The sequence below is a fragment of the Canis aureus genome, chromosome 19 (assembly GCF_053574225.1).
Source record: "Canis aureus isolate CA01 chromosome 19, VMU_Caureus_v.1.0, whole genome shotgun sequence".
Lineage (NCBI taxonomy): Eukaryota > Metazoa > Chordata > Mammalia > Carnivora > Canidae > Canis > Canis aureus.
In genome coordinates, this window is record NC_135629.1 from 46,495,621 (window position 1) to 46,509,653 (window position 14,033).

The following is a 14,033-nucleotide window of genomic DNA, read 5'->3' on the forward strand; positions in this document are numbered from 1 at the left end:
TTAAAAGAAACGGAAAAGGAGGGGGCTCCCTGGGTGGCTCAGCGATTTAGCACCTGCCTTTGGCCAGGGCGTGATTCTGGAGTCCCGGGATCGAGTCCCACATTGGGCTCCCTGCATGGAGCCTGCTTCTCCCTCTGCCTGTGTCTCTGCCTCACTCTCTCTGTGTCTTTCATGGGTAGCTAAATAAAACCTTTAAAAAAAAAAAAAGAAAGAAAGAAACAGAAAAGGAACCACAGACACAGAGAAAAAAGCCATGTGAAAACGGAGGCAGAAAAAAAAAAAAAAAGAAAAGAAAACGGAGGCAGAGATTTGGAGTGGACATAACCTCAAATCGAGGAGCAGTGCACCAGCAGCCACCAGAAGCCAGGAGAGAGGCACGGGAGATTCTCCCTCAGAGCCTCCAGAAAGATCCAACCCTGCCTACACCTTGATTTCAGACTTTTGGCCTCTCTGGCTATAGTGGAATAAATTTCTGTTGTCTTAAGTCACCCAGTTCATGCCACTTTGCTCCAATAGCCAGGGGAAACAAATACAGGCACACCTCAGAAATAGTATGGGTTTGGTTCCAGACCACTACAATATGGCAAATATCACCACAAAGCAAATCAAATGAAGCTGTTTCCTGGGGTATAGAGAAGTTACGTTGATGCTATAATTCATTAAGTAAGTGATAGCATTACATCTAGAAAAACAATGTATCTTACTCCAAAAAATACTTTATTTAGCTCCTTTCTTTAGCTAAAAAAATGCTGACCATCATCTGAGGCTGCGGTGAGTTATAATCACTGATCACAGATCACCATAACCAATATGATGATAATGAAAAAGTTTGAAATATTACAAGAATTACCAAAATGTGACATCGAGACATAACGTGAACAAGTGCTATGAGAAAAATGACGCCAAGAGATGAGCACAACACTGAGTTGCATCCTGCATCTCCCCTGAGAGGATCAGCCTGGCAAACCTGCAGCAGGTGCTCAGCCATTCCCAAGTGGGGTTTGTTACTAAGATTTGCTCCGATGGGAATCCCCAGTAACACCTATTTCATGCCAGGAGGACCCCCAACAGCTTCTTCAAGGAAGCCCCTCGGCAACACCCTAAAGATCTTCCTCCAAGAATACCTGCATCCCCTCCTGAGAAATCACAGTCTCTAGAGATCCCCAAGCAATCGGAGTACATAGCACCCACACACACAAATCCTGAACCCCCCAAATCTTACACAGATCCCAAACTCTCAAAGAGTGCGCTGGCCACAGAGAAACCAGTAAATGGCCCTGAGGAGACAAACACCCTTCAGAAACCCTAAAAGTCCCTTACAGATCCCCCAAGGAGCCCCCTCATCCCTCGCCCTCCGAGAAAGCTCTAAAAAATCCAAAGTATCTTGACAGCCCCCAAAGACCACTGAGTCACCACTATGGACCTGTTAGGGACCTACCAGAATCCTTGAAGAGCCCCTAGGGGCCTCTCACCGGCACCAAGTCCCCATAGAGACCCCCCAACTACCCACAGCCTCCCGATCGCCCCAGCTCTCTGGAACCCCCCTAAAACTGACAATAATAATTTAAAAAGAAGTATTGGGGGGCAGCCCGGGTGGCTCAGCGGTTTAGCGCCACCTTCAGCCCAGGGTATGATCCTGGAGACCCAGGATTGAATCCCAAGTCAGGCTCCCTGCATGGGGGCCTGCTTCTGCCTGTGTCTGTGCCTCTGTGTGTGTGTGTGTGTGTGTGTGTGTGTCATGAATAAATAAATAAAATATTTAAAATAATAATAATAATATAAATAAAAAACAAATAAACAAACAAATAAATAAATAAATAATGTCTTGGGCACCTGGGTGACTCAGTTGGTTGAGCATCCAACTCTTGACTTTGGCTCAGGTTATGATCTCAGGTCATGGGATCGGGCCTCACATCAGGCTCCACATTCAGCGGGGAGTCTCCTTGAGAGTCTCCCTGCCCCTACCGCCTGTTGCATATATTCACACACTCTCTCTCTCAAATAAATCTTTTTTAAAAAATGAAGTCTATAAAAAATTAAAAATAAAATCTATTAATTTAAACAAGTAACAATCACATTAAGGAATTCAGGGACACCTGGGTGGCTCAGTGGTTGAGCATCAGCCTTTGGCTCAGGGCATGGTTCCAGGATCCGGGATTGAGTCCCGCATGGGTCTTCCTGTGAGGAGCCTGCTTCTCCCTCTGCCTATGTCTCTGCTTCTCTCTCTGTGTGTCTCTCATGAATAAATAAATAAATATTTTTAAAAAGAAATTTCAAATGTGAGGGCATAAGTCAAGCATGAATAGAAAAGTTAGAAGGTATATTTGAAGAAATATCATAGAAAGTAGGATAAAAATGTAGAGATGGAAAAGAAAAAAGAAAATTAGAGAACCAGTCCAGAAAATCCAACACTACATTTATTCAACAAATAGTTATTAAGCCAAGCACTGTTCTAGGTATTGAATAACGGGAGTTCTAAGAAGAACAAAAGGACATAAAGGTAAGTAAATCATCAATACATTCAAGAAAATTTCATTGACCTGAAACCAACCAACAAACCATACAATGGATGGAAGTAGCCCACCATCTTGAAAAGATCCAACAAGCTTCCAGAAAGAAAAATACAGATCAGGAATTAGGAGAGTTTCAGACTTCTCAACAATAATCATGTGAGAAGAAATGTCTTCAGTTTTGAAGGAAAATAATTTCCAACCTAGACGTCTATACCCACACCATCAGTCAAGTGTGAGGGTGGAAATAAAAACGTTTTCATACATGAAGGGTCTCAAAAAATTAATTTCTCATCACAATTTCTCCAAAAGCCAATAAGGGTGTGCTGCAACAAATCAAAAGAGTAAACCAAAGAAGAAAACCACCAGGGATCCATGAAACAGGGTGTCTAACCCAAGACAGAAGTAATGCCAATCCTCAGGAAGGTGGCTATGATCAGGCCTGGAGTTATGGTTATGCACCAGGTGCAGAGGGCAACTAGCCTACCCTGGACAATTTGAAGGCTAAAAGAGAGACTTCTCCAAAAAGGTGAAACTGAAATCCAATCTAATGCTATAGAATTCATGAGAGAAGAAAGAGACAACTGTTGTTTGGGCTTAAAGTAAAGATAAATACCAAGAAAACTAATAAATATAAAGGCAATCAATAATCCCAAAGAAAATACATAAAGGTTGTTAATGAAATTAAAAAATGGTCATAGTGTACTAGATGGCTGAACTGAGAATACTGTTAGCATCAAAACTATTTAAATACTGACATGTGACCTGACCAAATTATGATAATTGATAAGTCAATCCTTATTATTCACAGATTTCTTCATTACCAATTTGCCTGCTCACTAAAATTTATTTGTAACCCCCAAATCAACATTCACCTTACTTTCACAACCATTGGAGGACACACATAGAGTGGCAAAAAACATTGCATTATCAATGTGCGCATTCCCAGGTTAGGTCAAATTAAGGCAACACTCTGTCCTCTTGTTTCAGCTCATATTGTAAACAAGCATCCTCTTGATAATCTATTTAGTGCCACACTTTTTGCATTATTGTCCTTTCTGCTGGTGATTTTGCTGTTTAAAATGGTCCCTGGGTATAAAGCTATCGAGTGTTCCCAAATACAAGAATGCTGAAATGTGCCTTCCTTAGGAAGTTTTGTTCAGGCATGAGTTATAATGCTGTTGGCCATGAGTTCACTGGTAATGAGTCAAGAATCTATGTATTTTTTCAAAAGAATATAGGCGTGCTTGGCTGGTTCAGTCAGTAGAGAATATAACTCTAAATATTGGGATCATGAGGTCAAGCCCCACACCAAGCACAGAACTTATCTTAAAAAAAAAGCAGAATATATATAAAATAAAGTGTCTTGGGATCCCTGGGTGGCGCAGCGGTTTGGCGCCTGCCTTTGGCCCAGGGCGCGTTCCTGGAGACCCAGGATCGAGTTCCACATCGGGCTCCCGGTGCATGGAGCCTGCTTCTCCCTCTGCCTGTGTCTCTGCCTCTCTCTCTCTGTGTGTGACTATCATAAATAAAAATAAAAATAAATAAATAAATATGGTTTACTTTAAAAAAATAAAATAAAATCAAGTGTCTTTAAGTAGAACAAACATAAAACAAGATTATGTATTGCTTGCTTGATAAAAATGTAACCAGAGGTTTGCAACAACCTAACCCTGTATTTTCTCTGGGAACGATGGCTCAGTATTTGTTAATTCAATATTTGCAATACACTTTTGTTCTTAAAGATTTCATTCATCTATTCATGAGAGACACACACACACAGAGAGAGAGAGGAGAGAGAGAGAGAGAGAGAGAGGCAGAGACACAAGCAGAGGGAGAAGCAGGTTCCATGCAGGGAGCCCAACGCAGGACTCGATCCCAGGACTCCAGGATCACGCCCCAGGCCGAAGGCAGGCCCCAAACCGCTGAGCCACCCAGGTGTCCTACTTTTGTTCTTTTATAGAACAAAATTATTGCAAATAATGACAATCAACTATAATAATACTGGGACAATGAAGGTATGGGAATACGTGTCTGTTGGAAGGAGGGCGTACAGGCAATGTAGAGGGATAGGAAGAGAGTTAGGGCAAGGAGGGTAGAAGGATGCCACATCCTCTTCTTCCATGGAAGGAGATGACAAATCAAGTCCCCAACTGAAAAAATTCAGGTATTGTCCCATAAACCGTTTAGAGATAGGGAGTTAAAGTCCAAAAGATTCAGACAAGAGGTAACAGTCATTCCAGGTAGACAAGGAAAAATGTGGGTGTGGGTGAAAGAAGCATGTAGCTGCCACTAGAGGTAGGAGACTTGAGTCTTTCATCTCAAAGCTTGTATGACTTTAGTAAAAGTAATATATAAAAATGGACAGAAAGTACCAGGTGAGAAATATGATGGAGAATGTGCAGCCATCTGTAGGCATGGAGAATAGGAAAGTCTGTGCATATTCCTGTAACTATATCTTGGGAAAGACATCGAAGAGGCCTCTGAGGAAGAAAAACTGCAGGGCTGGGAGCAGCAAAGAAGATGACATTCACTGTAAACCTCTCTGTAACATTTGAATTTTGTACCATGTGGTATATGCTGATTATTCCACAAAAGAAGTAAAAACAAAATATTAAAAGATAGCTGTCTACACATCCACCTCCATGGACAGATTCTGATATCGGATCCATTCAGTAGTAAATAGAGTAGCTACAATGACCAGCTATGGCATTTCCTGAGCTACTATGTGCCAGGTACTGAGCTAACATGGCCACCCTCCAAAGTAGGGCCCTAAGATTCCCATGTGACAGGTGACAGAAAGAGGTTGGTGCTCAGAGGGGTGAATTAACATGCCCAAGGTCACACAGCAAGTCAGGGCAGAACAGCCCAGAACCAGGCCCCCAGCAGGGTCCCTCTGCTCCTCCTCAGGCTTGCCACAAAGCATTAATAGTCACCATGTACCATGTGGTGAGCCAAGTGCCCATGTTGTACACAGGAGATATTCAATTCATGCTTCTTGAAAAGGAAGGACTACATAAGGACTATTTTCACAGATGAAGGAACTGGGACTCGGAGGGTAATGCTCCTTGGGCCAGCAAGTGGCAGAGCTGGGGTCCACAGCTAGACACACTGGCTCCGGCCCTCCAGCTCCCAACCGTCCAGCCACCAGCTGATGGCAATCAGCACCAACTCATCCAAGTACCTACTGTGGACATAGCTCTCTTCTAAGAGCTTCCCATGAGTAAACTTGACAGAGCACCCCAAGAACCCCGTGAGCTGGTGTTATTTTTATAGCAGTGGGGAAAGGACCATCAGCAAGGCTGGGAACAACAGGAAGCAGCCCCCTTACAAAGAGCCCCCCCCCCCCATCCAAAGAAGACACAGCAAAAACAGGAACTGAGATTGTAGCTTATCATGATCAGGTTACAAGAGCATTCATGACGCGGCCCAGCTCACACGGCCTGTCCCATCCTGCCCTCGCCCCCATTTTCTCTGGAGTACACCCACGTGGGCAGACAGTGGACTCCAGTGCTCAGCTCCAGCCACATGCCTGGGCTGCCCCACCTGGCAGCAGCCCAAGACACCCCCACCCTGGGACAAAGAAGCCACTGTCTGCCTCTGGGCCCTTCCTGAGACCTTTTCTCATCCTTCTATTCCTTCTGCCCCCTCATGTTTTCACGCTGAGCTTCAGAGCACCATGGCAGAAAGAAACCAACAAGGATAAATAAATGTGATCAAATTTCATGCCACAAATACAGGAGACGGAATGAGGTGGGGAACTGTAGGCGAGTGCTTAAATATTTTCTGAACCATGGGCTTAAATGCAGCCCCCACCACCACCCCCAGCACAGCACAGCGGCTCAGAACATAGAATGCAGTGCCCTCATCCGTCCTTGGCTGTGCAATCCTTGGTAAATGACCTCATCTCTGTGCTTTGGTTCATCAGCCTGTAAAATAACGCTGGTAGGCATTCCTTCTTCACAGGACTGTAGAACGCTACAAAGCCTGGTCCACGGAGAGGGCTCTATAAGCTGCATTAGTTAGCTATTGCTGTGTAACAAATTCCCTCCAAAATTACCAGCTAGATACATTTATTATCTCACAGTTTCTGAGGGTTAGGAAAGCAGGAGTGGCTTAGCTATGTGGTTCTGGCTGGGGGTGTCTTGTGCAGCTGCAATCAATGTGTTGACCGGGGCTGTGGTCATTTCAAGGTTTCACTGGGAGAGAATCCACTCCCAAGTTCACAGGTCTTTTTTTATTACTAATCTTAGATACAATCTCCCATTCCTTTTGCTGTATTCTATTCATTGGAAGTGAGTCACTACATCCAGCGCACATTCAAAGCAGACGGGATCATATGAGTGTGAAGACCAGGAAGTTGGGCCATCTTCGAGGCTGCCTCTTATAGAAAAGTGTGTTAAGCCCTCTGTCAGGAAGTTGGAGTAGTCCTAGCTCCCGCCCCATCCCCAGGGGAGACAGCCAGGAACAGGCACTCCAGCTCAATAAGGCAGAGCTGGGGCCTGGGCAAACCCAAGGAAGCTAGGGAAGGCCTGCCAGCCAACAAACATATCCCGTGTTCCTGCCATGTGCCACCCTTCGTGGAGGCCAGGGCTATGAAGACCAACACAGCCTCCACTGTGCCCCCAAAGGGCCCACAGCCTAATAGAGGGAAAGAGACTTAAATAATTACAAATGACAAATGCTGCTAGTGGTTACAAGTCAAGCTTTGGAGCCACGCCCCCTGGGTTCAAATCTTGTCCCTACTACTTACCTGCTTTGTGACCCTGGGCAAGTGACCAAACTATGCTACACCTTAGTTTGCTCATCTGTAAGATGGGGACAAGAGAGTACCCACATCACAGGGTTGTTGGGAGGGCTTAAAGAAGTCATGTTTAGCCTGCTGCCTGGCATAGAGGGAGCACTCTGTAAATGTTGGCCATTCTGCCAAAAAGCAACAAGGTGAGAGGACATACAGGGACGCGGTGTCAGGAGAGGGCTCTCTGGGGTGACATTCAAGCCATGGCATGATGAAAATGAAGAGCAAAGAAAGAGTAATCCAGGCAGAGGGAGCAGCATACTTGCTGCCCAAAGTCCCTAGGGCTGGGCATGCTCCCTAGGGCTGAGCATGTTTAGGAACAGCAAAAAGGCCAGTGTAGGTGGAAGAGTGGCAAAAGAAAGGAGAAGAGATTGGGGACGTGGTCGGGAACCTCATGTGGTCTAAATTCTAAGGGCAACAAGGAAGCATGGGAGGGTGCTGAGTAGGAAAATTCAGCAAAGGGTCCCCTGAGAGAGGCAACATCATAAGGCATCAGCAGACAAAAGGAGGTCCAGTATGTTCCAGACAGAAGGAACATCCTGAGTCTGACAAGGCAAGTTGATATGAGGGTCAGGTGAACCTACGGAGGTGGGGAGTGGCAAGTGGGCAGATCCCAGCATAGGTCACAGCCCCTAGTGTCCAGCTGGAGGTTGAGTCTTCCTCCTGCAGAGGACGGGGGTTGTGAAGGGTGTGTGAACAGACTGCATGGTCAAATCTGCATATCAGAAAGACCAAGGGCCGAGGCAGGGGTCAAGGCATGGAGAGAAAAGGATGAGCTCTAGAAGGTTCAGAACCAGTCAACTGGTAGTGGAACTTTCCCCAGCTCCACACCATCCCTGCTGCTCACAGAGCCTGTTTCTTTACCTTTACAATAGGTGAGTTCCTGCATCCTGCATCTCCCCTGAGAGGATCAGCCTGGCAAACCCACAGCAGGTGCTCAGCCATTCCCATGTGGGGTTTGTTCCTAAGATTTGCTCCGATGGGAATCCCCAGTAACACCTATTTCATGCCAGGAGGACCCCCAACAGCTTCTTCAAGGAAGCCCCTCGGCAACACCCTAAAGATCTTCCTCCAAGAATACCTGCATCCCCTCCTGAGAAATCACAGTCTCTAGAGATCCCCAAGCAATCGGAGTACATAGCACCCACACACACAAATCCTGAACCCCCCAAATCTTGCACAGATCCCAAACTCTCAAAGAGTGCGCTGGCCACAGAGAAACCAGTAAATGGTCCTGAGGAGATAAACACCCTTCAGAAACCCTAAAAGTCCCTTACAGATCCCCCAAGAAGCCCCCTCATCCCTCGCCCTCCGAGAAAGCTCTAAAAAATCCAAAGTATCTTGACAGCCCCCAAAGACCACTGAGTCACCACTATGGACCCGTTAGGGACCTACCAGAATCCTTGAAGAGCCCCTAGGGGCCTCTCACCGGCACCAAGTCCCCATAGAGACCCCCAAATACCCACGGCTTCCCGATCGCCGCAGTTCTCTGTTGGGAACCCCCCTACCAGCTGCCCAAAGATCCCCAAGTTACCTTCCAGCTCCCTAAGATCTCCCAAACAGCCTCTAGAATCTCGAAACCTATTCATCTCCCTCCAGAGACCCTCAAGCTGTCCCCTGCGGTTCCCCTCAGAGACCCCCAACCTGTCACTCTTTCGGGCCCCGGCCCCGCTCCCAGCCCCAATCTCACCTAAGCCTCGCCCCTAGTCTCCAAAACCGGTCTCCCCAAGCCCTCAGGACCCCCCATTTCCTGACCACCCCCAAGTCGCGGACCCAGCCGGGGGCCCAGGCGCCGACTGCACTCACAAGAGGTCCCGCCTTGCTGTCTTGCAGACGATGCGCAGGAAACGCCAGCCGCCACCGCCCACGTACACGCCGAGTGCCGCCGCCGCGCTCCAGCTCCACGGAAGCCCCAGCAGCCACAGCAGGACGAGCGAGACCACCGAGGCCGAGCCTGCACCGGGAGCCCGCATCCTGGGGAGGCGGAGAGCGCTGAGGCCGCGGGCCGCTGGGGCCCCGCCCCCACGGTCAGCTGGCTCCGCCCCCAGAGCGAGCTCCGCCTCCAGGCTCAGGCCCCGCCCCCGCGCCTGGAATTGGCCGGGTCCAGGACAGATCCCGCCCCCGGATCAGGGCTCCGCCCCGTCCTATGTTAGGCACAGGCCTTGTTCTTAGCCCGGCTCAGGCTTCTTTACCAAGTATTAGTCCAGGCCATGCCCTCAGACGCAGCTCTTCGACCCCGTCAGTCCCGGTCAAGCCCTACCCCGTGTCTTGACCTAGCGGCAGGACTCTGAACCCAAGTTGGCCCTACTCATGGGCTCCACACAGACACAGGTCCTTCCCAGCCACTTGACCAGCCCTTGCCTTGACCTAGCCTCCGTCCTCGGTTACAGGATCCACCCCCGTCCCCAAGCCTCTCCGCAGGTCCCGCTTTCCTCCAAGTCCCGCTTCTACCCTCACTCTGCCACTCACTGGGCCCCGCCCCCAGGTTGCCTTTGGTCCCGCCCACAGCCGCAAGCCCCGCCCACTCCCAACGAGGCCCCTCCCCCTAGTCCCGGGCCTGGCCCGCCCCCAATCCCAGGCCCAGGTTCCACCCCTGGCCACTGGCCCCGCCCTCAGGCTTGGGCCCAATCGTCACCCTCCGGGCCTCACTCGGGCGCACCTCGAGCCCCAGGCCCCTCCCCATCGGCCAGCCCAGACCCGCCCCAAGGCCCTCCTCCGACCTGTCTAGCTCAAAGCGCCTCAGCCGCTCAGCCGAGGTCCCCCTTTCCGGAGGCCACGACCATAGAGAGGGGCCCCGGGCCAGAGAGACGACGGCCAACGAGACCCAGGGGCTAGAACGGCCCGGGGAGCGCGGCCGCGGTCTTCGGGATGCCCAAGCGGCTCCCCCCGCCCGCCCCCGCGCGCCGTTCCGAAAGCACGTGCGCCCGCGGCCGGGGGCGTGGCTCCAGCCTGAGCCCCAGATAGCTGAAGGATTCCTAGCCCGCGGGACCAGAAAGTCCCGGTTCACACCCAGGGCCTGTCTGTCCTGGATTCCTGCCCCGTTTGTTTTAAATCCAGGCACCAGTGCCTCTTGGGTCTTAAATAGGCACGCAGGAACCCGGGGAGCCCTGAACTCACAGCTAGGGGCCCCAGAAGGTGCTAAATCCAACCCCCATCTGTTTTATTAATGATAACATTTCAAGGACCCAACCAATCCCAAGTCCATACCGCAAAATCTTGTCGGTTAATCTTGTCCTGGGGTAACCTCCCAGGAGCCCAGGGAGGGCAAAATCCACACATACCAGGTCCCCACCCTCCCACACCCTCGGTCCCAAATGCCCGCCCGAGACCCAGAAGCCCTTCTAATCAGGCACGGGCCAGCCCGGCCTGGCTGCCCACCACCTGGTCCCTGACTGACCTGGAGCGAGCGGCTCACAGACCCTCAGTCTTGGGCTGCTTGCTCCCGGGTTCCCAGAAGCTCAGGCAGGGACGGTGAGGCCAAGACGCAGGATTCCAAACCTAGCCTGAGACGTGGGCCCTCCAGAACCGCTCTTCCTGCAGACGCCTGCGCCCTGCTCTGCCGTGCTGTGCCCATGCAGGCCACTGCCTTGGATCCCTCCCTCCAAGCTCCCCCTCCTTTGCCCCCCTGCCCACCCCACCCCAACTTGTTTTCTGCCTTGCTTTGGCCGACCTTCTCTGCGCTCTCCTTGGGAGGCGGCCAGGGCCTGCTTCCAGCACCATTTAGAGGACAGGGCTGGGCAGGCTCCCACCCCTCCCACATGCTACCATTGGTCCTTGCAGTTAACCAAGAGTGGGTGGACTGGGGGGCAAGGAGGCAGATCAGGAGGACAGGCCCAGAGCCAGCCACTGGTCGGCTACTTTCTTGGCAGTGGCTCAGCAGAGTCAGCAAGGACCAGTAACTCCAGCTGCACTCTTATCCTGCCAGGTAGCACTGTTGTGCTCACCCCATTTTACAGGTAAAGGAACTGAGGACTGGAGCTGTCACACTAGCTGGAGTTGAGATTCACTCATTCACAAATGTGGGCTGGAGGTTTGCTGTCCCACCTTCCAGTCCTCCTCCCCTTTTCTTCTTCCCTAAGCTTCTTCTCCCCCTCCTCCCTCTGCCCTGACTCCTCCCTTCTTCCCCACTTCCTGCCCTCCCCGTCTGTCTCCTCCACTCTCCCATGTCTTTGCTCCTTCTCAGCCTACTTCCTTCTCCTCTTCTGCTCTCACTTCCTCCCCACCCCTCCTCCTGCCCTCTCCCCTGCCCTCTTGCTTTCCCTCCTTCTCTCCTTCATCCCCTTGCTCTTTCTTCTTCTGCTTCCTTCCTTCTCCTCCTCCCCTTCCCCTTTCTTTCCTCTCTTCTCCATCTTAACAAGTTTACTGGCACCTCACTATTGGTGCCTCCCGATCCCCCTTGGGCTGGTGGGATCACTCCAGGGGAACACTCACTAAATAGTGCCCGTGGCAGGGACAGCTTGAATGGCTCAGTGGTTGAGCATCTGCCTTCGGCTCAGGTCGCGATCCTGGGATCCTGGGATCGAGTCCCGTATCAGGCTCCCGGCGTGGATCCTGCTTGTCCCTTTGCCTGTGTCTCTGCCTCTCTCTGTGTCTCTCATGAATAAATAAATGAAATCTTTAAAAAAAAATAGTAGTGCCTGTGACAGTAAATCTTTTCCAGCTCTATCCATAGCTCCTGGAGGTCCTCAATCTGAATTCCCAAATTCAAAGGCTCTGGAAATTCAACTTTTTTTCTTCAGGTGGTGCCAGAACGCCAGGTATAGGTGTAGACAGGGTGAGGGATTCCTGAAAAAAGAAAGACAAGATATTGCTTTCTTAATGTAAGAGAAGTCATCTTAGGTTCCCAACTACTTTGTGATCTATACTTGATGGGCATTAAATACCCAAGAATATTTCTTGCAGAACTTCCTAAGATTTGTTAAAATTGCAGAAAAAGTAGACTTCAGTAGTTAATGGTTTTAAAGAAACAAAAGAGGGCATGTGAGTGGCTCAGTGGAATAAGTGTTTGCCTTCAGCTCGGGTCCTGATCTCAGGGTCCTGGGATCAAGTCCTGCATCGGGCTCCCTGCTCAGCAGCAAGTCCGCTTCGCCCTCTGCCCCACTGGTGCACATGCATGCTCTTGCTCTCTCTCTCTCTCTCTCTCAAATAAATAAATAAAAATCTTTAAAAAATAAAATAAAGAAGCAAAAGAATGTGAAAACTAACAGCCACTACCAGGCCAGGGGAGAGCCTAACCATGTCAGAGACAAGGAATTGGTGGTAAAGCTCCCAGTGCTGTTTCAGAAGTAAAGGTCGACAGCACACACAGTCTTGAGTCTTTGCAGGATTTAAACCCCTTTGAGCACTCAAACACTAATGACTTTTGCTCCAGTTCTTTACTGATCTCTCCTTTGCCAAGTCCCTTCATGGGGAAGTTTTGTGCATGTACCCCTAGTGTAAAACTTCTCCAATTTTGTTGTATGGGGGAGGGAGGGGACACCATTTTGGAAAATATCCTCAGTGGTCTCCCCACTTGTTGCAAGTAAAACCCCTCCTTTTCCCCCCTCTTTGGCTTGATGGTCTTCCGGCTGGATACTCACCAATAGGAGAACCCAGGTTTGGGTGACAAAGGAACCACCTTCCCCTGGGCAGACCCAGTCTGCTTTCAGGGGTCAATTATCTCTTTGTATCCTTGTTTATCCCTTATTTATGCCTTTGCTTAAGGGCTGTCCCTAGACTCCCAGGGGCATCACACGGTGTATAGCATCTTTCACCCTCAGTTACTTTCTTAAGAAACAAAAAACTCCCAATTCTGAAATACAACTTTCCCCTGGTTTTCCAGATGAAGTACTGTCTTATGCCCATTTCACAGAAATGAAAACGGAGGCCTAGACATGAGGGAGAGAGAGCAGACTGAGGTTCTACCTTCCAGCTGGTGGCTTCAGGCTGGCTGCCTCCCACATCTGTGCTTTGGTTGCCCTCTGGGTGATACTGCCCGCCTCCTGGAGCACTGTGCATCAAATATTTCTTGATCACCACTGCACCACAGTTGACAAGGGGCTTTGCATCTGCAGAATGAATGGGCCAGGCACATACTAGGTGTAGAGGCACAGCCAGACGTGCATCTCCCCTGACCCAGGGTGACCACAGGGGCCTGCAGGCCACAGCAAAGCGAGTTCTTAGGACTTCCCAAAAGGAGAAAAATGAAGCATACTTTAAAAGTAAAATACTAAAAAATAAAAAAATTAAATAAATAAATAAATAAATAAATAAATAAATAAAAGTAAAATACTGGGAATGCTTCGGTGGCTCAATGGTTGAGTGTCTGCCTTTGGCTCAGGGCATGATCCCAGGGTCCTGGGCTCGAGTCCTGAGTCAGGCTTCCGGCATGGAGCCTGCTTCTCCCTCTTCCTATGTCTCTGCCTCTCTTTCTATGTCTCCCATTAACAAATAAATAAATAAAATCTTAAAAAAAAATACTGAAAGATCACAGCTTGGGGGTTTCAGTATATATAGAACATGAGCACCAAGTGGGAGTGAACAATTTCTCTCTGCCAAGTTCATGTGCCCACCACAAGTAGGAGATGAGTTTCTTGTGGCTGCTATAACAGTACCATAAACCAGGTGGCTTAAAACAACAGAAATTTATTCTCTCACAGTTCTGGAGGCCAGAAGTCCAAAATCAAAGTGTCAGCAGCTACATTCCCTCTGGAAATTCTAGGGGAAGATCCACATGCTCCTTGGCT

The 14,033-nt window shown here is 49.4% G+C and overlaps 1 protein-coding gene across 3 annotated transcripts in view; it reads right to left on the reverse strand.

Moving 5' to 3' along the window:
- Positions 1–10,997, reverse strand: part of SLC27A1 (solute carrier family 27 member 1) — a 31,899-nt gene extending 20,902 nt beyond the window's left edge. The window contains exons 1-2 of one of the 3 annotated variants that reach the window (XM_077859461.1): positions 10,979–10,997; positions 9,115–9,282 (exon numbers count right to left, since the gene is read on the reverse strand). In XM_077859461.1, the coding sequence (XP_077715587.1) occupies positions 9,115–9,281 (167 nt within the window). In that variant the 5' untranslated portion in view covers position 9,282; positions 10,979–10,997. Of the gene's footprint in view, positions 1–9,114; positions 9,283–10,028; positions 10,179–10,705; positions 10,918–10,978 lie in introns of those variants that run through there. The other 2 variants (XM_077859459.1, XM_077859460.1) reach the window with 2 other exon arrangements.
- Between the last annotated feature and the right edge of the window lie 3,036 nt (positions 10,998–14,033).